At 37.6% G+C, this 23,932-nt stretch overlaps 1 protein-coding gene across 1 annotated transcript in view; it reads right to left on the reverse strand.

Annotated features, from left to right (window-relative positions):
- The window catches only part of cdc37l1 (cell division cycle 37-like 1), an 81,176-nt gene extending 61,180 nt beyond the window's left edge, over positions 1–19,996 (reverse strand). Inside the window, exons 1-3 of the mRNA XM_028802303.2 lie at positions 19,744–19,996; positions 9,942–10,223; positions 3,519–3,615 (exon numbers count right to left, since the gene is read on the reverse strand). Coding sequence (XP_028658136.1) covers positions 3,519–3,615; positions 9,942–10,223; positions 19,744–19,827 — 463 coding nt within the window. The 5' untranslated portion in view covers positions 19,828–19,996. The remainder of the gene's footprint in view (positions 1–3,518; positions 3,616–9,941; positions 10,224–19,743) is intronic.
- Positions 19,997–23,932: the final 3,936 nt, after the last annotated feature.

The following is a 23,932-nucleotide window of genomic DNA, read 5'->3' on the forward strand; positions in this document are numbered from 1 at the left end:
CTGCCAAATGTGTGGGAATTTTGTTGTTCTCAAAAACTTCAGTAATAAGGTTTTACACCAATTAACATGAAAATTCTGACACCTTTCTCAAAGAAATGTGTGAGTGGAGAACATCAATTTGGTCAGGAATAATCTGCCTGCTTAACAGGTCACCTTCCTGCAACTTAAAAGGGTGAGGGATAGTGTCACAGAGGTCAGTTACGATGCGAGTGAACATATCACAAAAAGATGGGGGCCTTATTCAGAAGCTGAATTTAAAAAGGGATGAGCTGGCTCTAATGTGCAAAATACTTCGCCTAGAAAAGTGAAAATGTCTTGGAGCATTAGCTTGGCTCATCTTACAGTGCTTTACCATACTGCTGACATGTCATGAAATATTGAGAAGTCACGGAAAAATTCTGCTGCCAATTTTGAGTTATACTCACTTGCTTAACACAAGATAACAGACATAACATATATATATGTGTATTCATTCATATACACATATATATACACACACACACACTGATTCAGTTAATTGAGATTGCCAGTTGAACACTGCATAAATGTAAATGTACATGTAGGTTTTAATCATTTTTAATCATTAACTGCACTACAGCTTTTTTACTTATAAAATACACATTAACAAAATACAGAAGTTTTCTTCTTTTATTCAGGGTACCAACTAGACTTTCATAATTCTTGATGTGTAATTATAAATATGGATTACCATTTTAAATGTGCAGTACTTACCAAAACAAACACACAAACAAATAATAAACTTAGTGCAAACCTTTAAAACAGTCCAAAATCTATCAAATATTCATAAAATGTTTATCAGGAAGATAGAAGGCTAACATGCTTAACATGTTTAGAAGTAAAATAGACAATTTGCTGTTAAGCTAAAAAGCCTATTATTTGGTAAGCAGCAATGTCAAATTCTTCTTCATCTTTTCTATTCTAATTGAAAATTTGAGCTGCTGCACTTAACAGAAGCTCTCTTGCTGTCCACACTCAGACAAGCAGTACTCATTTTCGACAAAATAAAAAGGTCAGAATTCATTAAAGTAGCTTTTCTTCTTGTTTTTCTAACTGTACAGGATAACTTCTGATTCCTTTTTCTCAGATATATTACTCCACTTTCTTTAATGTAAAAGCTAAGATTCCAATTTTTCTCTCTGATTATGTTTGCCTTGCTGCTCTAAGTTTATAGGAAACTCTCAGCTAGCTAGCGTAAAGAAGCACTACAAGTAAACTATTGTAAAGCTTAGAAAAACTGATGCTGAATAAAAGAATCTATTTTTTGTGATGGACCAATTTACTGATCACCAGTCAAGTCTTTTGTAGTGAAAATCAGTCAATTTCAATCAGTGGCAGATACAGTAGATCAGAGCATCACTACTACAAACAAAACATATATGTTGACAAGTTTTCTAAATCTGAGAGAAAATGCACTTAAGATTGCTTCAATTTTTGGAACATAAAAATGTACACAAAAATATAACTGGAAAAAGGGTCTAGTTCTGTTGTGTTTGTGCCTAAACTATACAGATCCTGACAATTCTGTAACAACTGCAGGATGGTTAACAATGTCTCAATACACAGGCCGCTGTTTGTTTACTGAAGATTACCACTTTGAAAATCAAACTGACTCCAGTTCTGCAGAACTTGACATCATCTTACAGTGGCCTATTCCTGTGAAGGTGGCAATTCACATACAGTAGGTACAAACTTTCTGTTTAGTTTTTGCTTCCCTGCTGCTTCTATGGAAAAGGTGTAACTGTGGCAACAGGAAAAAGGTTAAGCATTAAGTTGGATTCTTTTATTCGCACACTCAAAGGAAGTGGGGTTGTTGTACCTAAACTGAGGCAATACCCAATGTCCATACATCTCTCAGGATTATCATTCCCCAATTCTGTCAGGACTATCCATATGATTTTGTAGCTGAATGTGACAACAGGGGTATTTCAGAAGTGCTGCACTTTTTTAAAAAGATCTTCCCATAAGAATTAAAAAAGAAAAACAAAGCTGCCTTCTGCAGCACCTTTCATATATGACATGTACTACTGCATCTACAAAACACCTGCTACATCATTGTTTTGTTGGTATGACCGTGTTTTTTGTGTATAGGACCTCTCTTGACTACATTAATAGAAAGCATAAGGCAAAAAGACCACTATGTAGAGAATATTACTTTATGTACCTCTAAAGAGCCAGTAGAGAAAAATCACCAGCTCCTTTTTAGGTGTGATATGGAAAACAAAAAGTCTTCATCCTAAACATGGAGTTTGTGTTTCTTTGAATTAGCAATTAACATTGTATTTCAACCATCCCTTCTGAATCAAGGAGTGACAAAAATCAGGAGAAAAACACAGACAGAAAAATAAGCACACTGCAAACAGGAAAGCCAAATCAGATATGGCAAAAAATACAAAAATGTACTGTTTGCAGTTCTATCAACATTGAAATCCTTGGGTAGAAGATGTCTCAAAATTCTTAGTAGACAGAAAAGATCCAAGACATTTTTGTTTAGTTAGTCTACGTAAAAGAGTATGTCTGTTGAACCTATATAACCTAACAGAGTGGAGACAGCATCTCAGCTTTGTGCAACAAAACATATACAGTTGTGATGTTTGCAGGTTGCCTTTTATAATCACATACAGTTTTATCAGCTGTTATGCACTCCTAATTAACCATTATTTTAGGTAGTCAAATGCAATACTTTTTACAAACACAAATTCAGTAACACACATACTTAAGTCTAACCCTAATTTACATTGTACTGGGTCTAGATTAAACACTATTAATATAAATGCTAATGAATCTGAAAAGTTGTATATACAAATTTTTAACATGATAACCAATTAGCTCTGAGCATGCTAGATGGGTTTATATGTGGAATGTTTTCCTTCTCAGACAAACTGTAAAACAAGCCTGATAACTTCAAACAATAAAGTTGTGATTATACAGGCTCTGGCTAGTGTGCATGCATATCTAACAAGGTTCATCTGGCATTATTGTGTCACACTCCTTTCGCCACCTCAACACAGGTCCTGTTCAATATTTGAGCCAATAAATATTGCATCTGATCCAGTGAAGCTAAAGAATAACCTTTATTTTTAAAAACTCTACTGTAAATTTGGGTTTTAACTACAGGTGCATTGTGAAACCAAATCACAGGAAACAACTCAAAACGAAACAAGAATTATGAATGCTATATAATGGAAATAATCATATGTAAAAGAATGTAAGTTTTGCAGAAAGTTTTTTATTTTCAATTGACATGGGACAAATGCTATCATATCAGAGTGTTCCGAGTCACAATCCTATGAATACCATTTTATTTCCCCCAATTTAAAATAGTGTCTACTGTCACTGTAAAATCTTATTAATTCATTATGATCTACTTGCATTATTCTTATATCTTTAAAGGAGTATATCAAAAAAACATACCAAATGACAACAGAAAAACATAGAGTCATTAAGAATGAATTAAGCAAAATATTATGCAGAAGCCTTAAACAAAAGTACAAACTTACCAAAATACTGAATCTGGCTTTCATATTTTTGCACAAAACCTTCAGTTTTGGTTTCTTCACTTCTTGTACTATTTCCATTGTGAACGTTAATAAGGCTCTATGTATAAAAGAAAATAAATACATGTTGAACCGTGTTGTATTTGTATTGCTAGGAATGAAGTTGGCATTCCTTGGATATTACAAATGTTGATATGCAAACTTGGACACACATTTGTTCTGTCCGCAATATTCTTATATGGCATTTTCAAAATAACAGCCTTTTCAGTTAATACACTGTAACTGAGGAGCAATGGAAAATTAAGATGTCTTTAAAACTTTAATTTTAATGCTATCTCAAAGTAAACACAATTTATTTGCAGTTGCGCTTTTTATGTTTTGTCAAGCATACTTTAATGAGCAACTTTCCTATATTAAAATGAGTAATAATAATAATAATACATGTACTTATATTAGGGAGCTCTGCCCCCTGAACGCATGCTAAGGAGATGCCGTTGGATCATCTGCGGTCTTTCTGCTGCTGTTGCTGCGGTCTTGTGCCCATCGATCATTTTACAGCAGCTATCCTTTTGCCAGTTCGCATCTCTGCCGCTCGTGTTGTGAAAGGGGCGGGGGGTTAGGGTGGCTGAACGCATGCAAGGAGAAGTGGTCGGATCATCTGCTGGGTTTCTGCTGCTGGCGAGCTGCGTGTTTTGCTTGTCGCTTGTCGTTGTTTTAAGAGCTGGGAGCAAGCTAAAGTGTCTCTCGTGGGTCTTCAAATTGTCTTCTGAGAAGATCACGTCTTATCTCCCTAGTCTCCCTCCCAAATATTTTTTTTATAATAGTGAGATAGTACCTTTTCCATGGTCAAGATGCTTAAAACAAAATAATGCAAATAGTTTCCGCATAGAACAATAAACAAATAAACACAGGATGTACAAAAGCATTAAACAGAATAAAAGAAAGAATTAGAGTATAATACTAAATTCAACACTAAACGAAATGCCTGAACAAATCACATAATTTATGATATAACACACAGACACAAATTATCCTGAGCATCTGGACAGATGGGTAAACTGAATGAAGGGACATAGAGGTTAATGTAAAAGCCTTCCTGAACAGATGAGTTATAAGTTGTTTTTCAGAAGAATGAATGGAGTCAGCTGATCCAATTAATTTCAGGAGGTCATTCCAAAGTCTGGTCGCTATACAGCTGAAGGCCCAGTCACCCATTGAGTGCAGGTTAGTGTGGGGCACAACAAGATTGCCAGAAACAGAGGACCTTAGTGGGCGAACAGGAGGATAGTGATGGAGAAAGTCAATGATGTAGTCCAGTGGAAGGCCACTTAAAGCTTTGTATGTTATTTATAGAATTATATACTCGATCCTGTAAGACACAGGGAGCCAGAGAACGCGAAGCAGGATTGGTGTGATGTGTTCGCTATTGCTGGATCATGTAAGGACTCATGCAGGAGAGTTTTGAATTAACTGGAGATGTGATATAAGACTTGAAAGGGCACCTGCCAGTATGAAGTTACAATAATAGATCTGGAATGTGATAAAAGCATGGAAAAGTTTCTCAGAATTCGAAAAGGCGAGGAAGGAGCAAAGACGGGATATGTTATGAAGATATAAGTAAGAAAGTTTCTTTTATGTGGTTCATGTGGGCGGAATAAGAAAGGGAAGGATCAGAAATGACACCAACATTCCTTGCATTAGAAGAAGGTCTAAAGAGATCACCATCAAGAGTGAGTGAAAAGGAGCTCATTTTCTGAAATTGTGCTTTAGTGCTAATTTGCAGGAGATCAGTTTTGTTGCAATTTAATATTAAAGAGTTATGCTCCATCCAAGGCAGCACGGTGGCACAGTGGGTAGGGATACTGCCTCACAGTTGAGAGACCTGGGGACCTGGGTTCGCCTCCCGGGTCCTCCCTGCGTGGAGTTTGCATGTTCTCCCCGTGTCTGCGTGGGTTTTCTCCGGGTACTCCGGTTTCCTCCCACAGCCCAAAGACATGCAGGTTAGGTACTTTGGCGATTCTAAATTGTCCCTAGTGTGTGCTTGGTGTGTGGGTGTGTGTGTGCGTGTGCCCTGCGGTGGGCTGGCGTCCTGCCCGGGGTTTGTTCCTGCCTTGCACCCTGTGTTGGCTGGGATTGGCTCCAGCAGACCCCCGTGACCCTGTAGTCAGGATATAGCGGGTTGGATAATGGATGGATGGATGTTCCATCCAGGCTTTAATTTCACCAAGGCAAGTTGTGAACTGAGAAGTCTGATAAAGTTTCGTTTTTAACACTGAAATAGAGTTGAGTAACATCTGCATAAAAATGCTAACCAAGTCCAAAGCTATGAATAGTATGGCCAAGAGGAGGCATGTAGATACAGAAGAGCAGAAGGCCGAGGACAGATCCCAGAGGAACTCCTGACCTGCTGTTGCCATGACTAACAGACTCCTGTCTATCAGTCAGATAGGACTTAAACCACTGGAGGGCAGTGCCAGAAACACCCAGAATGTTCTATATTCTGGACAGTAGAACATCATGTCTGACAGTGTCAAAAGCTTAAGTGAGGTCTAGCAGAATTAATATGCTGGTTTGTCCGGCATCTGCTGCCATAAGCAAATCATTGGTTACTTGAAGCAGGGCAGTTTCATAGCTGTGCTGTGCTCTGAAACCAGACTGAAAGGGTTCCATCAAATTATTAGTAGTTAAGTAACTGGCGAGATGATAGGCTACAACTTCCTTAAGAAGTTTTGGCAGAAAAGGTAAGTGAGAGATGGGCTGAAAACTGTTAAGACTACCCACATCAAGACCAAACTTTAATATTGGGGTTACAGAGGCGATTTTAAAAGTGGCTGGAACAAAGCCGGTGTCAAGAGATGTATTTATTATTGTTGAAACTATCGGGATTATGGCATGAAGGCAGGATTTAAGAAATGTGGTGGGGATGGGGTCCAGTATACATGTAGTCGTTCTATACAGTTATAAGGTTGTGAGGCATGGACGCTATCCAGTGATCTGAGATGAAGACAAGACTCCTTTGGTATTGTGTCTCTTCGGAGAATCCTTGAGTACCACTGGTTTGACTTTGTATTAAATGAACGGTTGCTCATGGAGTCCTCAGTAAGACACATTACCTGCATTGAGTGAGCGTCAGTTCCGGCACTACGGCCATGCGGCACGATTCCCTGAGGGTGATCCGGCTTGCAGGATCCTCATTATTGAGGACCTGAGTGGCTGGACCAGGCCAAGGGAACGCCTATGTAACACCTGGCTGTGGCAGATAGAGGGTCATTTCTGGAAGTAGGACTGGGCCGCGTGTCTGCCTGAGGGGGTGGCCAACCAGGATCCCAAGCTGTCTCGTCATGTGGTGGGTGCAGCAACGCACTGTACCAGTGCAAGCTCCCCAACCTGACCTGTAAGTGGTAAACTGCCAGAGGTTAAAAAAGTTTAGGTTAATAAAAACTGAAAAACAATGTAATTGTAATGCAGCAATGGAAGTTAATTAAGATTTTAAAGTTGATATAAACAATTGCTACAGGTGTTAAAACTTTTGTTGATTACTTACAAACCCTCTGTCTGTATGAAAGCAGTGTTGAAACAAGCCATGTTGCTACACACTCCGAAGGATCATTTAAACAATATTACATTGTATACTGCTATTATAAAGTGAAAAAGGCAATTAACAAAGGAAGACAGACTGACAGACCATTATAACACTTAAAAGCGTAAGTCTTTCCTCCAGAATAGAAATATGGAGAACTACAGAGAAACTGGCAAGAAAGGCAAGGTGTCAGCGAGTACAATTTCCTACAACATCAAAGGGATCCTGGAACCTTTCTTTGTAATTTCTTTAAGGGAGAGACAAACACTTTCTAGGGTTATAACGGACTGCCTGTCTTCCTTTGTTAGTTGCTGTTTTATCTTATTATGATAGCAACATACAACATTATATTGTCCAAATAACGCATTGGGATACTTGTAGGAACTGTTTGTTTCAACTTTCAAGGCTTAATTAACACCCATTTCTGCAGTAAAGAGGCAAGATGTTAACCTATTCTTTGTCCCTTGAAAAATACCTTTTTTGTATAACTGAAAAATGTACTATTTTCTTTTATAGCAACTTAAACATTTTTTTGTTTTTTACCTTTGGATGTCTACCATTTACTTTTGTAGTATTTCATGATATTCAATGGACTTGAATTAAATTCCAATTAAAAATGGCAAATTGGAGGTGTTCTATAACTTTCCTGTGGTAGTGTACATCATAGATTTCAACTGTTTTTCTAGTTATTAGACCATAGGGATGGAACATTATGTTAAAGAAAACAGTTTCAAAACACAAACAGGGTGAACTTTCAATTGTAAAATTAGTTGTACTTTTTTCCAATACTATCAGTTCAAACACATGTTCTTAATTCAATTTTATGTTTTATAGATTTCTCAATCAGCAAATGTGTAATGCGTTCAAATGTTTACCCTTGTGACTAATTAATAGTGATTTAAAAAGCACAAAAAACTGGATATTTCATTTTTTGGCACAATGAAGACAGAAAAGAGAAAACCAAACATGACTATGTAAATTAAAAAGCCAGCAGTACAGCAAGTCAGCCTACAATCATTTCATGATACATGATCACAAGATACAAACATGCTTTGAATTTCCATGTCACATCTTTGATCATTATAAAATGCAAAAACTATTACATCCTACTTGGTGTCCATGTAGAAGAAGGGGTCTGACATTATTACATTCACCTACACTCCATTTTGTCAATTACAGTTTTGCCATAATTTCAGGATATAATAAATAAATATGCATTCTGCAATACAAAATGAATCTATATCCAGTCTAAATGTAAATCTGGAAGTTCCTATACTACAACCTTATTGTTAAAACCACTGTTTCAATTACATATTTGGTATGCTTTGTGATGGATGGCCGGGATGCACATTCTCTATATGTTCAGGGGAGCAAGCATGGGCTTTGTAGTACCTCTACCTCCCCCAGACCACTTGGTGGCAGCCCCCCTGGGTGACTGTGGTGCCTCACGGCTCCATGGGAGATGGAGTTCTCCACAGCCCTGTTGGGATCTGGGGTGGCCACCAGGAGGCGCTGGAGGGGTTCCTGGGCCCGTCTAGGCCGTTGTTTAGCCACACCCGGAGGTGCAATCGGAGGCAGGTGGTCAAGTACCTGAAGCACTTCCAGGTGAACTATGAAAGGGGTCAGCAGCCACCACTCTGGCAGACTGAGTCGGGAGGAGGAGGACAACGCTTGCCGGGAGGAGTGGTGATGCAAAGAGTACAGTAATCCCTCACCTATCGCGGGGGTTACGTTCCAGAGCCCCCCGCGATAGGTGAAAATCCCCGAAGTAGCGACCTATATTTATTTTATTATTTATACATATTTTAAGGCTTTATAAACCCTTCCCACACTCTTATAAACCTTTCTCACTCTCTTGTTAACCTTTCCCACACTCTTATAAACACTTCCTATGCTCTTAAACACTTTCTACATTCTTAAACATCGCAGACCAACACTGCACACTGCACGCAGCGATCAGACATCAATGTGTCTGCACTCGCTTTGTGAAGGGGGGCAGCTGAACTCACGCTGAGCAGAAATGGACTTTGTGCTGCTTCTGCCAAAATGCCTGCTTGTCGCTCTGCGCGTTCGGAAGAAGGAGGAGTGTGTGTGTGCTTGTGTGAGGGCTGAACGCACGTTTGCTCAAACCCCCCTCCCCGGAGGCGCAGTTCGCATTGTCAAGGGGGTGGGGAGCTGAATGAACGCTAAGGAGAAGTGGACTTTGTGCTGGCTTTGTGCTGCTTGTCGCTCTGCCTGTCAATAATTTAAAAGCCTGTACATCACCAATTTTCCTGTCTCACTGTCTTGTCTTGCGTGAAGTTAAAATGTTTTATAATAGTGAGATGTTACTCATATCCTTAGCCCGACATCCACATATCATATGTGTTAACAAAGTGTGTTTTATAAGTTTACATGTGTTTAAAGCATGTGGGATGGGTATTTTAAGGCTTAAACTATAAAAATGTTTATTTATATGGTCTTTCTATATCGCGGATTTTCTCCTGTTGCTGAATGGTCTGAAACATAACTTCCGCGATAGGCGGGCAATCACTTGTATTTAAAAACCTGCGAAGTCGTGAATCCGCGAAAAGTGAACCGCGAAGTAGCGAGGGATTACTGTAGTGTGCTTTTTGTTTTGGTTGTGCTTTTGGGACTGTGTACTGCCTGTGGGACACGGGGAAGACGTGCCCCACAGGTGAAGAAAAATAAATCTTTACTGTTTTTTATACGTCCTTCTGGTGTCAGTCTGTGTTGGGTCAGGCGCATATATAGCGCCTTTATTACAGCTTATTAAACACTAGTCAAAAATTAACCATCTAAAAATATACCTCCACTTTCATTTCAGCAGTGAAGAGAATTCTTACCTTATTGAACACTTCCTTGAATAACATTTCACTCGTAGGTGAACTTGATTTTCCTTCCCATCTCAACATATTCTCTTTTTGTCTCCATTCCTCTACTGTTTGGTTCAGCTCAGAAGAACCCACTTGGGCAGTTGCTCGTTCTTGCTCATCTGATTCACAATTATGCAATCCAAGATTGCATAACGTTTGCTGGGCCTCAGCAAGCTGCCATTTAGATTCAATTGAACTTGTACTGCACTGCACATTACTTTTAAATGTAAGTTCCATATTGTCAGCAGACGCCTGAAAGACACAAAGTATAAACATACTGCAGAAAGCAAAAAAAATGCCTCAGTATTTCTAAGCAGAGAAGCATCTGAATCCACTGTTTGATTTCAAAGCACTCTCCATCTGCCAATGTCAACTACTGAATAATTTATGAACATAAAAGTCAAAATTTTAAGTGCTGCAAAAAATAAAATTAAGAACCAAAATGTAAATAGCACCTTCCTTCTTTTCATTACACGTGACTTAATGATGCTTTGGAATACATTTTTCATTTGTCTGTTGTTGATGAAATAACGATAGAAAATAAGTTTTAAGTTCTACAACCAAAAAAGTGATTACATTAATTAAAAAAGCCCCATTTATATCAGATACTCTCTACTTTATCATAGGCACAGGAAAAGAGCTATTCCTTGTTAATAGAGCATTAATCAAAGGTGGAGAACTGAAAGCGTTTGATGTCTGCTTTTTCAATGTGACTTCTTGTTAAAAAAAAAAAAAAAAAAAAATTGGGACATTAATAGCCTGACACTACTTTTTGCAGAAACGCCACAATATTCTTTAAAGTGCAGCTCTGCGATTAAGGGGCATTTCACATGACACATGATATTCTATATGGTGTTCCACAAGGCTCTATCCTGGGTCTGCTGCTCTTTTCGATTTACATGCATCTGTTAGGTCAGATTATCTCAAGGCATAACGTGAGCTACCACAGCTATGCTGATGACACACAGCTGTATTTATCAATAGCACCCGATGACCCCGACACTCTTGATTCACTGACACAATGTCTCACTTGTGTTTCCGAATGAATGAGTATTAATTTTCTCAAACTAAATAAAGAGAAAACAGAAATTTTAGTGATTGGAAATAATGGATATAATGAGATTATTAGAAATAAACATGATGCATTAGGATTAAAAGTCAAGACGGAGGTAAAGAATTTAGGGGTAACCATTGACTCTGACCTGAATTTTAAATCACATATTAATCAGATTACTAGGACAGCATTTTTTCACTTAAGAAATATTGCAAAAGTTAGAACTCTTATAACATTGCAAGATGCTGAAAAATTAGTTCACGCTTTTGTTTTCAGTCAGCTAGATTACTGTAACGCACTCCTCTCAGGACTACCCAAAAAAGAGATCAATCGATTGCAACTAGTGCAGAATGCAGCTGCTAGAATCTTAACTTGGAAACGAAAATCCGAGCACATCACCCCAGTTTTGATGTCACTACACTGGTTACCTGTGTCATTTAGAATTGACTTTAAAATACTACTTTACAAAGCCTTAAATAATCTCGCTCCATCTTATATTTCGGAATGTCTTACACCTTACACTCCAAATCGTAACCTTAGATCTTCAAATGAGTGTCTACTTAGAATTCCAAGAGCTAAACTTAAAAGAAGTGGTGAGGCAGCCTTCTGCTGTTATGCACCTAAAATCTGGAACAACTTGCCAATAGGAATTCACCAGGCTAATACAGTGGATCACTTTAAAACACTGCTGAAAACACATTACTTTAACATGGCTTTCTCATAGCTTCATCTTAGTTAAATCCTGATGCTCTGTATATTCAATTAATTATCATTATTATTCATGCTGGCTCCGTAATCCGTACTAACCCTTACTTTCTCTGCGGTTCTTTTTTTGGTTTTCTGTGGTGGCGATCTGTGCCACCACCACCTAATCAAAGCACCGTGATGTCCTTACATTGATGGATTAAAGGCCAGAAGTCCATATGACCATCATCATCAAATTCTTCTATGAGAACCCAGAATACAATGAGGACTGATTAAGGTCATTTATGTTAGGTAGAATACCCAGAGGGGGCTAGGCGGTCTCATGGTCTGGAACCCCTACAGATTTTTTTTTTTCTCTCTAGCCGTGTTTTTTTTTTTTTTTTTCTGTCCTCCCTGGCCATCGAGCTACATTATTTGTATGAAAATGTGCTATATAAAATAAATGTTGTTGTTGTTGTTAAGAATAGTATAAATTTGAACACTGCTATATTTTGTTAATTATTTAATGTCTTCTTAAGTTATATAAAACAGATGCAAATCTTCATTCATGTGTCAGTGATTATTCAGGGTTACAGTATAATGAGCATTTTGGATGTCAGTACTTTTCATTTGTGAATATCTGGCACCATCACATGTAATATAGACTTGGAAAGCCGATTTGTAAGCATATTAAGTCAAACCATTATACAGTGGAACCTCGGTTCACGACCATAATTCGTTCCAAAACTTTGGTCGTAAACCGATTTGGTCGTGAACCGAAGCAATTTCCCCCATAGGAATGTATGTAAATACAATTAATCCATTCCAGACCATATGAACTCTATGTAAATATATATATTTTTTAAGTTTTTAAGCACAAATATAGTTAATTAAACCATAGAATGCACAGCATATTAGTAAACTAAATGTAAAAACATTGAATAACACTGAGAAAACCTTGAACAACAGAGACAACTAACACTGCAATAGTTCGCACTATAGCGCTACCAACTGCTGGCTAAAAACACTTTTTTTTTTTTAATGAGTTTTAAGCACAGGGAAAAAAATGAACATTTGAAAAAATCCGTAATTTAATAAACCACCATGAAAAGTAACATTGCAACAATGCACGCTACAAACCGATCGCTGTAAACAGAAGTGAAAACAAAATCAAGCCCAGTGCATTCTTTAACTGCCTTCCTACCTTATGCGTCCAGCTCTCTCTCGCGCACTGCTTCTGTGTGTGTGTGTGTGTGTGTGTCTCTCTCTCACTCTCTCTCTCTTGCACTGCCTGTGTGTGTGCATCTCTCTCTCGCACTGCCTGTGTGTGCATCTCTCTCTCGCACTGCGTGTGTGTGTGTCTCTCTCTCTCGCTGCCTGTGTGTGTGTGTGTCTCTCTTGTGTGTGTGTGTGTCGCGCTCTCTCTCTCTTGCTCGCTACATAGGAAATGCACAGGGAGAGACTGAACATGTACAAACCGAAAGGGAACCTGGCTTGTTCATATACCGAGTGTGTGGTCGTGAACCGAGGCAAAAGTTTGGCGAACTTTTTGGTCATAAACCGATTTGTACGTATTCCGAGACGTTTCTGAACCGAGGTTCCACTGTATTAGAGCAGAATGCCTGTTTTTAATCTGTCTAACCAACATATTAAAGTTTTTGCTGCAAGACAGAGAAACCCAACAAAATAAGTATTAATTATTAACTTACAGACATCACATTAGTGCCGGGCTGGTATGACCAAAATTCTATGCCACGGTATTTTTCAAAATTATACCAGTTTCATGGTATTAGACAGTATTTTTTTCCCATGCATGAGTGGATGTTAACCACATTTTCCACTGCAATTACTGGCTAAGAATAACCTATTCTACTGGTATGAGAATTGTACAGTGTACAAAAAATTTTTTAATGTGCACACAAGTATAAATACAGGTTTGCATGGCCCCATAAAGTGATAGTTTTCAGGGGGGTGGCACTAATGAAGAGAAGGAATCACATTGCATGACAGATGCAGTCAAAATATAGAGCTTTTTTATTGAACAAAGTTTGCAAACAACTTAAACTAAAATTTTGACAACATTATTTTCAACCATCCAAAGAGGCATTTAGACTTAGTAAAATATCCAGAGGTGCTTGTCAAAAGTTTTACTGCACTGAACATGTCTTAGAAAAGGAATAAACAGCAAATATTTTTTGTAAACCAACTACACGTTGTTAATGTTGACAAGCTCTGTCCACTGACAAGTTAAAGCGACTTTTTAAACAACTTTACCATCATTAAACTGCATGATATTTAAACTAATAAATAATAACAAAATAAATAATACTGCAATTTCCAGTAATAATACAATTACTTTCAAGATTTCAAGCCCAGGTGCATTACACAGTATTCACCAAATTAAAATAAAATAAAACAAGTGCAACTTGGTGATGGCATCTTTACAAACTGAACCATCATTAAGGCAAACTGCATTAAAATGGACCTTGCTTCAAGCTAAGCTATATACATAAATAATAAAACTGCAACTTACATTTATAATGCTCTTTGTGGTAAAGCCCTACGGACGCGTATTAGGGCGACGGTGAAGAAAAAAAAATATGGACACAGTGAAGAAGAAAACAAAACTATATGTCGAGAATAAAGTCGGCATGTTGACTTTAATCTCGCCGTTTATGTCGAGATTAAAGTCGACATTTCCACTTTATTCTCATAGTTTATTTTGTCATTAAACTAGAATGTTGTAAACTAAACTTCATCCTAAAATCAATGTTTAATTTACTAGATTTTCTCAAACCCCATCATAAGTTAATGTAGGACATTAAATGCTTTGTGTTAAGTGTTCCCTGACCCAGTTGTTAATCGCTACGCGCTTCTTAAACTGACTTCCTCTTGCACTAAGAGGAGGTGCAGGCAGCAATCGCTGCACAGAATACATTCACTTCATGATATTCCTACTCTCTGAAAATGTAGAATGCTAAGATAAATTTTCAGGATGAAATGCATTAAAGCAGGTATTAAACATGCATGGTAGAGATGCTCCCTCGCAGTAAGGGGTTCCCAGGTGTAAGTTCAGTGTAGAGAACTTTATGGCAGGTGTGATGAGGCTCTAAAAAACTGGATGTATGAATGGGTATCGCACAGGTTTAACTTAAATATTAGGTAACTATTGGGTTAGTGATCTGGTGGTCGGAGCCATGAACACAGAATTCAATGGATGTTCTTCTGAGTGGGCTTTCTTTATTGCATGCGTGCTGTCTCTGTCTGACGTACAAAACCCCCAGTTCCTATCCTTCCTTTTTCTTTCTCCACAGAACCAATCACCACACGATAAATGTCTTTGTGAAATTAAAACTAATTATAAACTTAGACCACGGAGTGTTCAGAACTTTAAAAAAATCTTCGTTATACATGTTTAATTATGCCATCCATTCACAGTTGCACCCATCCCAGCAAACATTGTGTGTGCGAGGCAGGAACAAATCCTGAACAGGGCGCCAGCACATCGCAAGGTGAATATAAGCAATACATACACTAGCAGGGTCAATATAGCATAACAAAACCCAACATCCTATATGACTTTGAAAAAAACTGAAGCACGCTGAGTAAACCCACCAGAAAAACATGCAAATTCAAGGCAGGGAACACCCTGGACCCCTTTGCTGCGATGCAGCAGTGCACCCTCCACGCCACCGTGCCCCCACATAATTAATACATGCTTTAATGCATTTCATCATGAAAATGATATCAAGTATTTATCTTGGCATTCTAAATGTTCAGGGAGCAGGAATATCATGAAATTAATGTATTCTGTGTGGTGATTGCTGCCTGCGCCTCCTCTTAGTGCAAGAGGAAGTCAGTTTAAGAAGCACGTAGTGATTAAAATGGCTTGGGGAACACTTAACACAAAGCATTTAATGTGCTACATATCTTATGATGGGGTTTGAGAAAATCTAGTAAATTAAATATTTATTTTAAGTTGAAGTTTAGTTTACGATGTTCTACTTTAATGACAAATTACGAGAATAAAGCCAACATGTCGACTTTAATCTCGACATAAACGGTGAGAATAAAGTAGAAATGTCAAGAATAAAGTCAACATGTAGACTTTATTCTCGTCATAAGCGTTGAGATTAAAGTGAAAATGTCGAGAATAAATTTAACATGTCGTCACACTATTACACCGTACCCAGGTACATTACACAGTATTGGAAAAAAAAAATAAAATAAAACAAGTACAACTTGGCTTGCAGTATTATCCAGTAGTATAGAAACAGTATTCACACATTTGAAAATAATGGTCCACATCCGACCTTTTAAAACCAAAGTATCTCCAGACAACAGACACAGTTCCTTTATTTGGCAAAAGTTCTTCTGTGTCTTCATGTTCAACTTTATTGTACAGCTTCAGTTTCAGAATGTTATCTGTCCATTTTCACCGTTCAATACCTCCACTAATGCATGTATTCCATTGCATGCGTCTTCAGCGGTGCAGCAGTGAAAAAGGTCCCCCCTTAAACAGTTCCCCGCTGTGCCACGTTCCGAACATTGTTTAGGCTATTTAAACCGGTGTTGCGGTATAAGAAAAATCCATATCATAAAAACGTTTTTTGGTATGAACCGGCACTACATTACATAGCAACTAATAGATGATAATAATAACACAAGCAACTTGGTCTCATGTTTAAGCCAGCTAATAATCAAACCTACAACCTCTGGCATAAATGCATTTATTGTGATATAAAAGGAATAATGATATTTTAAAAACCAATCGTAGATCTGATTCGGAAGAAAAAAGGTTGCATTTGATTCTGAGCTAGTTTTGTACTATAATGAGACACTCTCTATGTTTAATTAAATCTTATCTAATATGTGCAATTCTATTATTGATTGACAAAGCAAACTGGTAACATTTTTAAGATTCAACACATGTGAATCAAAAATTGAAACCAAATGATTTCTATTTCATATTACAATTTTAGAAGTTTGTTTCCACTTTTGTAAATGCTCTGAAATTTTAAAATCTACTGAGCAACTGGAAATTGGCCCATCACATTCACATTACAGTTTTAACATCTTACATTTACAGGTGGTAAATTTTATTAAATTAATTTATGACAGATAATGTTAAAATAACATTAAAATGTGTGCATGGTGGTGTATATTAACCTCCTTAAGTGTTAGACCTGAGTGTTACTTGGGCTGCAAAAACCGTGCTAAAAATGTTAGTCCCAAGTGTCACTCAAGGAACTGTACAGATGCGTCTTGCCCGAGTGTTAGAACCAAGAATCACTCAGACTGTAAAAGTCTGTCAGTGCTGAAAATTCTTTGGAGAAATTATGTGAGTGTAGGTTTTCACTAATTATGAAATATCTGCACTTTACCAAGAAAGAAGACTTTGATGAGAATAACCATCCAGCACCCAAACTGAAGAAAATTTGGAAGATATACTAGGCCAATGTATCAAAACTTTGGAGCGTTTACATTCTGGACCATAATATCAGCATTGATGAAAGTCTGATGGCTAATAAGGGTAGATTGTCATGGATACAGTACAACGCATCAAAACGGGCAAGATTTGGCATAAAGCTTTATGAGCTTTGTGAATCTAAAACAAGATACATTTAGAATTCGGTTCTGTACATAGGGAAAGGGTCAATGTATGATCTGAAAAACAATCAGTACAGCATCAGTACAGCATCAGTACAGCATCAGTACAGCATTGTTACATCATCAGTGCCAACTTTAATATAAGATCTGCTGGATCAATGTTACTGTGTAACCATGGACAATTTTCATACTTCACCAGAGCTATTTGACATCTTGCTGCAAAGACTGACGCATATGGAACAGTGCTTCCTAAATAACAGCAAGGTGCGCTAGTAGCTTGGCAAAAGGGTAAAGTTCTTGTGCTGAAATGCTAGGACAAGAAAGATGTTTGTCTTCTTAGCACAGTACATAATGCAGCTACAGTCACTGTACAAGCAAAGTGCAACAAGCAGGTTACAAATCTGTGTGCTGTGGTCGACTACAATAGCATGATGGGTGTCAAAAATTGTGTGGATCAAGACTGGACTTTCTAACCCATTATGCAGAGACAACAAAAGAAATACTACAAAAACATTTTTCGTCATCTGGTGGAAAAGTGCATTTGGAATGCATTTGTGTCATACAAACAAAAAGCTTACAAAACTGTATACAATTTACACACAAAATACAGATTATGTTAATGAGCAACTAAGAACATTTAAACTTCCACACAATAAGTAATTCAACAAAATAATTAACAAAAGAATCAAAGAAAAAAAAGTTAATGGTTATAAATTTGTTAATCGCACATGAATACAACTGATGTTTCTGAACAAGTTGTACATCATTATAAATAATAACATGAAACAAAGCATTTAAAACTTGAAGATGTGGTGAAAAACCAATAAAAGGGAGCATATTCAAAAGTCTAATCAAATTAATTTTTGACACAATAAGTGGAGACTTTAATTGGTGTACTTACTCCATTACCAACTGGGTCCTCATTTAGTCTGATAGCAGCTAAAATATATTATGTAATGGACCAAACAAGTTGCTAAATCATCACGCTGGAAAGCTAAACCATGTCCAATGTGCCAGATATTTGCTGCAACTCAGGTGACGGTGAATCTCTACTCAAAAAGCTTGTTTAACCTAGCATCAGAAATACTCAACTAAAACCTGAAGTGATTCGATAATTGGGAAGCCCACCACACAAAAGATAAAATTGTCTTCCTTTCAGTATAAATAAGCAGGAAACAGGATTCATCAGACCAATACAATGCCCAATGTTTTGGATCTACAGTTTAGTGTATAAAGTGCCCACTTCTTTTTCTCTGGAAGAAGGGTAACTTGACTGGGGTTTTGGCTACCACATACCTTCTGTGACTAGAAATGTGAGCTTGTGAATTTTGATGTCTCTTTTGGCCCCACACTTGTACCCACCTTGATTTTCTTACTGACTGATGCTGTATCAGGTTCACCCTCCTGACAAGTTTAAACTGATGGATGGATGTTTGTCAATGTAGAATCCTAGTGTTTTTTTTTTTTTATCTTTCTTGGGGTAAATTTATAATTTTAATGTATTTAAATTGTGATGTTTATAAGTCGTTTTAATTGTACTAGAGGTGCCTTAAATATGCAGTCTTAAAATATATAATTTAATGTTTCTTTAACTTAACTGAATGTAGTATTTGCTGATGTAATATTTCAAAAACAAACTTTTCCATTCATAAGATAAGTAGTAATTTTAAAAAGTAATGCTAATTACTATTATTATGAATTTTTGATTTTAATGAAGCATTTGTGTTAATATAAAAGAAAAGTATTCTTAAAGTTTAAATATCTTGACATAAGAATGTCAAAACACGGCCAGGGTTTAGGGATTCTTAGTTAAAATGTACTTTTTCCCCATGACATAAATTACAGGAGAAAGACTCTAAAAAATACAAAATCTACAAATCATTCTAATATTCGATCAATCTGCTTCTTAGTTTAATGACTCCGTAAGAGACAAAGGTAGTATTAATTCTACTGTATATACAATAAAGGAAATAAAAGGAAAATGTCCATCCACCACATATGAACTTTATGAATAGCTGGAACTGATCAACTGGAAAAGCAACAAAAGACGCAAGGCTACGTATCAAAACAATCTACGCTGTTCAAAGGAGAAATTAGTTCGTAACGATATTCTGTGGAAATTCTGCACAATTGCACAAAATAATACTGTCCCAATCAGGGCATTGATTCTGCAGAAGCTGCATGCCAAATCGTGTTGCAGGCAACGCACGTGGACATGAACTAAGTGATCACCATGTTTCCAGAATGAATGGAGAAATCTCGTTGATGCCACATGTTTACAGTTAATTCTTCACTCACGAATGCACACGTTGTGCGTTAAGACAAAATATCAATCCGTGTGACCAAAAACAAAACACACCATGGCTTTTAAGGCCCATGTCTATATACACAATTCCCTCCCTTCTTGTTCTCCACTCATCTTACCTGCGGACATAAGAAAGCCTGAGAAACCGATCCCTCATCCTCCGGGATCGTGGCTCCTCCGCAGCGCCAGTTATGATAGTTCATACTTTCGCAGTTCTTTCCTGCTTGAGGCTCATCAAATGCCGCCGTTGTCTGTATTAACTGTAGGCATATTACAATATGTCTGTTATAAATAATAAAAAGGGGCACTAACTTTCAAGCCACCATTCCGCTGAGTCGTGGGTTGTCCGTCACGTGACATGTGTTATGGCCACGTGATAATCACTAAGGTTCACAATACGCATGTCAGCGAATGTGCCTAGCTGACCCGTCAATCTGATTAAGCGACTGCGCAGAAAAACTGCTGAAGAAAGAAGTTACCAACCACTACAGACTCCGCAATGTGCCATGGCTACGTGCGACATACCGATTTTGTTTTGCGATTTAAAACATTTTCTCAGCAGTTTTACAAGGGTTTCCTGAGGATCGTTATCCCACAATTGGCCTAATAACTTTAAATCAGGATCTTAGCTAACAGACAGCTATGGAGCAATTTATTTCTAATTAATCATAATCAATAAGGCATACATGTACAAATTTGCTGTAAGCGACTGAAAATTTAATGCGAGAAAACCGCGGAAAACCCCATGCATACAATGAGAGAACGTGCAAAATCCACAATGATCACCACCACGAGCTGGATTCCAGTCCAAGAGGCTGGAATAGTGAGGCAGCAGCGCAGAGCTTGACCGTTATTATTTTGTTTATTAATGAATCAATAAATCTTTATTTTACATAGATCTCTTTATAGTGTAAACCATCACAAGGTTCTTAAGAAGGAAACAAATATCAATTTCATTACACTTTGTAAATATTTTATCTTGTTAATGCTAATTCTTCTATCAAAATTTGATACAGATTAATAAAAGCATTCAATTCAGCCAAATGCACCAGTGAAAGGGTCTGACCTCTGAAACCCTGAACTGAAATAAGCAATCCACTGAATTACTAATCTCACATTTTCTAGTTGAGGGCTGCATTGAGCCACAGACTATCATGCTTGCCTCAAGCATGCAGTTATCAACCATAGGCATGGCACCAGTCCATCTCCAAACACATTCACTGACTTGCACCAGGCCAATTTAAACTCAACAGTCAAACTAACCAGGTGTTTGAAATATGGGGGGTAGCAGGAGTATTTTTCTCCTCCATAAACTCAAACTATTTAAAGTAGACAAGGATGTCCTTTTATTGCAGTATGATCCAGTCTGTGATCACTTTCAGTTTCATTGCCTGGTTTAATAGTCTGACAAACCAAAACTCAAAAAAGCTCCAGCAGATTATGAAGTATGCAGCTACAGTTATTGAGGCTGATGTAGATGATTTGACTTGTGTGTTTCAGAGGGCAATGTTAAAAAGAAATTTGAAATCATCTCAACTGATGACAGTCATCCATTACATGTAGAACTAAAGTTCAGTAAATCAGGAAGGATAGTCACTTTGAAAACCCACACAAATCGCTCCAGAAACTCCTTTCTTCCTAGTGCTATATGACTTTTCAATAAGAAATATCAGAGATAATGATTAAGGTTTTGATATATATCTTGTAACCTTTTTTTTGGTGTAAATATGTATTATCTAACTGCCTTACCTTAACCTTTCTTTTTTCTATTTGTCTGTTTTATTTAATTTTGTCTGTTATTAGATGCAACTGAGAAGGCAAATTTCATGTTTTCTTGTTTAAACATGACTAAATAAAGAAACCTTATACAGGGAAAGTGAGCATGTGGGCTTTGAACTTGGTATTTTGGAGCTGTGATGCCTGAAATGTGCTGCCACAAAATATCAATACCACTTACATTTATTACACTATAAAGATCTAAAGACCATTCAATGGACACATTAGTGAAACAAATGTGAAGTTCATTCATTCATTTCACTTCGCCTTTACTGGTGAGAGTTATGTTGGCAGCAAGACAAGCTGGATTGACCAGGATACCATATGTATGTATATGACCACTGTCCCAACACTTCCTGGAGAATCTCCAGTTTCTCCTAACCAGGTGAGAAACATAATTCCACCATCCTGTGCCTGTGTCCGTACCCGGGTATTGTCCCAGTAAGCTATGCCAGAAACCCATATCAATGTTAGGAGAAGTAGCAGCTCTCCTTCTAGGTCCTCCTGTACAGTTGTGCCCCATCACAAGAGAGTGTACTCAAATATAATGCTTGGGAAACTCATTTCAGCTGCTGCTGTCAGTTTATTTTACTTCTGTATTTCATTTTGAAATAACTGACTTCAAATGTATTTAAAATTAAACTTGCTTTTAATTTATAATTTTTTAATTTTATTTGAAGAAACTGACATTCCATACAATTCAGTTGAACGTATACAACAAATTACATCATAGTCAAACTAGAAAAAGAAAAAAAAGATGAAAAAAATAAATCAGAAAGTCAAAATAAGAAAGTGTCAAAAAGAAACAAAACAGAATTCAAGAGAAAGAGTGGACAGCCAACAGCATAGGCAAATAATAATAATAATAATAATAAACAACAAAGAAGGGAGAATAAGATTTCTATGATGCAAATGCTTATTCAAAAAAAATATATATTAGATCTTGCCATATTTTAAGAAAGTTTTGAACAGATCCTGAAACCGAGAATTTGATTTTTTCAAATTTCAGATAGCATATAACATCAATTACCCACCGACTTATACAAGGTGGGTTGAGCAAAATAAGTCTACATGCTAGTAGTGTGATATAGGCAATTACAATCAATTTGTCCTTCTCCACTTTAAGCCCATGTGGGAGCTCACCACACACAGCTGTTAATGGGTTTGGAATGACTGTAACACCAAGGCTATCACAGCTTCTGCAGTTTCTATCCAATGCTTGTCATACATTATTTCATTTTATACTTTCAAAAATCACATTCCAAACATATTGAGCATGGAGTATTAATTTGTTTACACAGTGATGTTTTATAGAAAACCGAAGATATTTTTAACTAGCTAAGATGAAACTGGACACTCTAAAACAGTAACAGCTGAAAACTGACCTGGTGCCACCAAGTATAAAAAAAATAATTAAAAACAAAATAGTAAAGCAAAGAAAGCAGAAAGAGAAGTCATCTTAGTGTCTGACCTTTAGGTTGACATGCAGTGGAGCTGCTGTTCCTCCATCTCATTGAAGTTCTATTAAATCAAAACCATATTTATGTAGGGTTGGGTGGGTATGTCACTGCCTGATCCACATGTGCACACTGCCTGAGCAATTTGCATGTGAATGTGCAGAACTTTCACCTTTACGACACTGCCCGATCTGTGTTTCTTATTTTATGGCTGTGTCCCTGTCTGATTTGCATCACTCATGCACTCTCTGAGAGCAACAGTGCATTACAGTACTCAAACAGTCAGACAATGGTCTATTAGACAAGTATCAACATAAATGCATATCTGTGAGAAGACAGCCCAGAAGAAGACTCAACAAAGACATGAGAAGAACATACAAACACGGGTAGTGTTTAGGTGGGGATCCAAAGATAGACTTCCGGAGCAGTGCTAACCATTGTACTGCAGAATTTTAAAACAGTCTGTTTATAATACACGGAAATGACCATCTATCTGCTGTAGCCAGGTGTTACATGGGCATCCCCTTGGCCTGATGCAGCTGTTTGGTTCCTGAAAATGAGGATGCTGAGAGCTGGATCACCCTTGGGGAAATCACACCACATGGCCATAGTGCTGTATTGATGTTCCCTCACAATGCAGCTAATGTGCCTCATTCAGGACTCTGTGAGCAACCACTCATTTGACACAAAGTCAAACCATCGGTACCCAAGGATTCTCTGCAGAGACACAGTACCAAAGGAGTCCAGTCTTTGTTTCAGGTCACTGGATAGCGTCCATGTCTTGCAACTATATAGCAAGACAGGAAGCATCAGGACTTTAAAGACTTGGACCTTCATCCTTTTGCATACAGTAGATATCGGGAGCGCCACACACCCCTTTCCAGCAACCTCATGACCCTCCATGATCTCCCAAACCATTTAATGACTTCATAGGAAGAGTCACAAGAGACATGAATATTGCTGCCAAGGTAAGTAAACCTCTCGACAAGGTCTGCCCAGAGGGGGCTGGGCGGTCTCATGGTCTGGTACCCCTGCAGATTTTATTTTTTTTCCTCCAGCCATCTGGAGTTTTTTT

This window comes from Erpetoichthys calabaricus, chromosome 5, assembly GCF_900747795.2.
Source record: "Erpetoichthys calabaricus chromosome 5, fErpCal1.3, whole genome shotgun sequence".
NCBI lineage: Eukaryota > Metazoa > Chordata > Cladistia > Polypteriformes > Polypteridae > Erpetoichthys > Erpetoichthys calabaricus.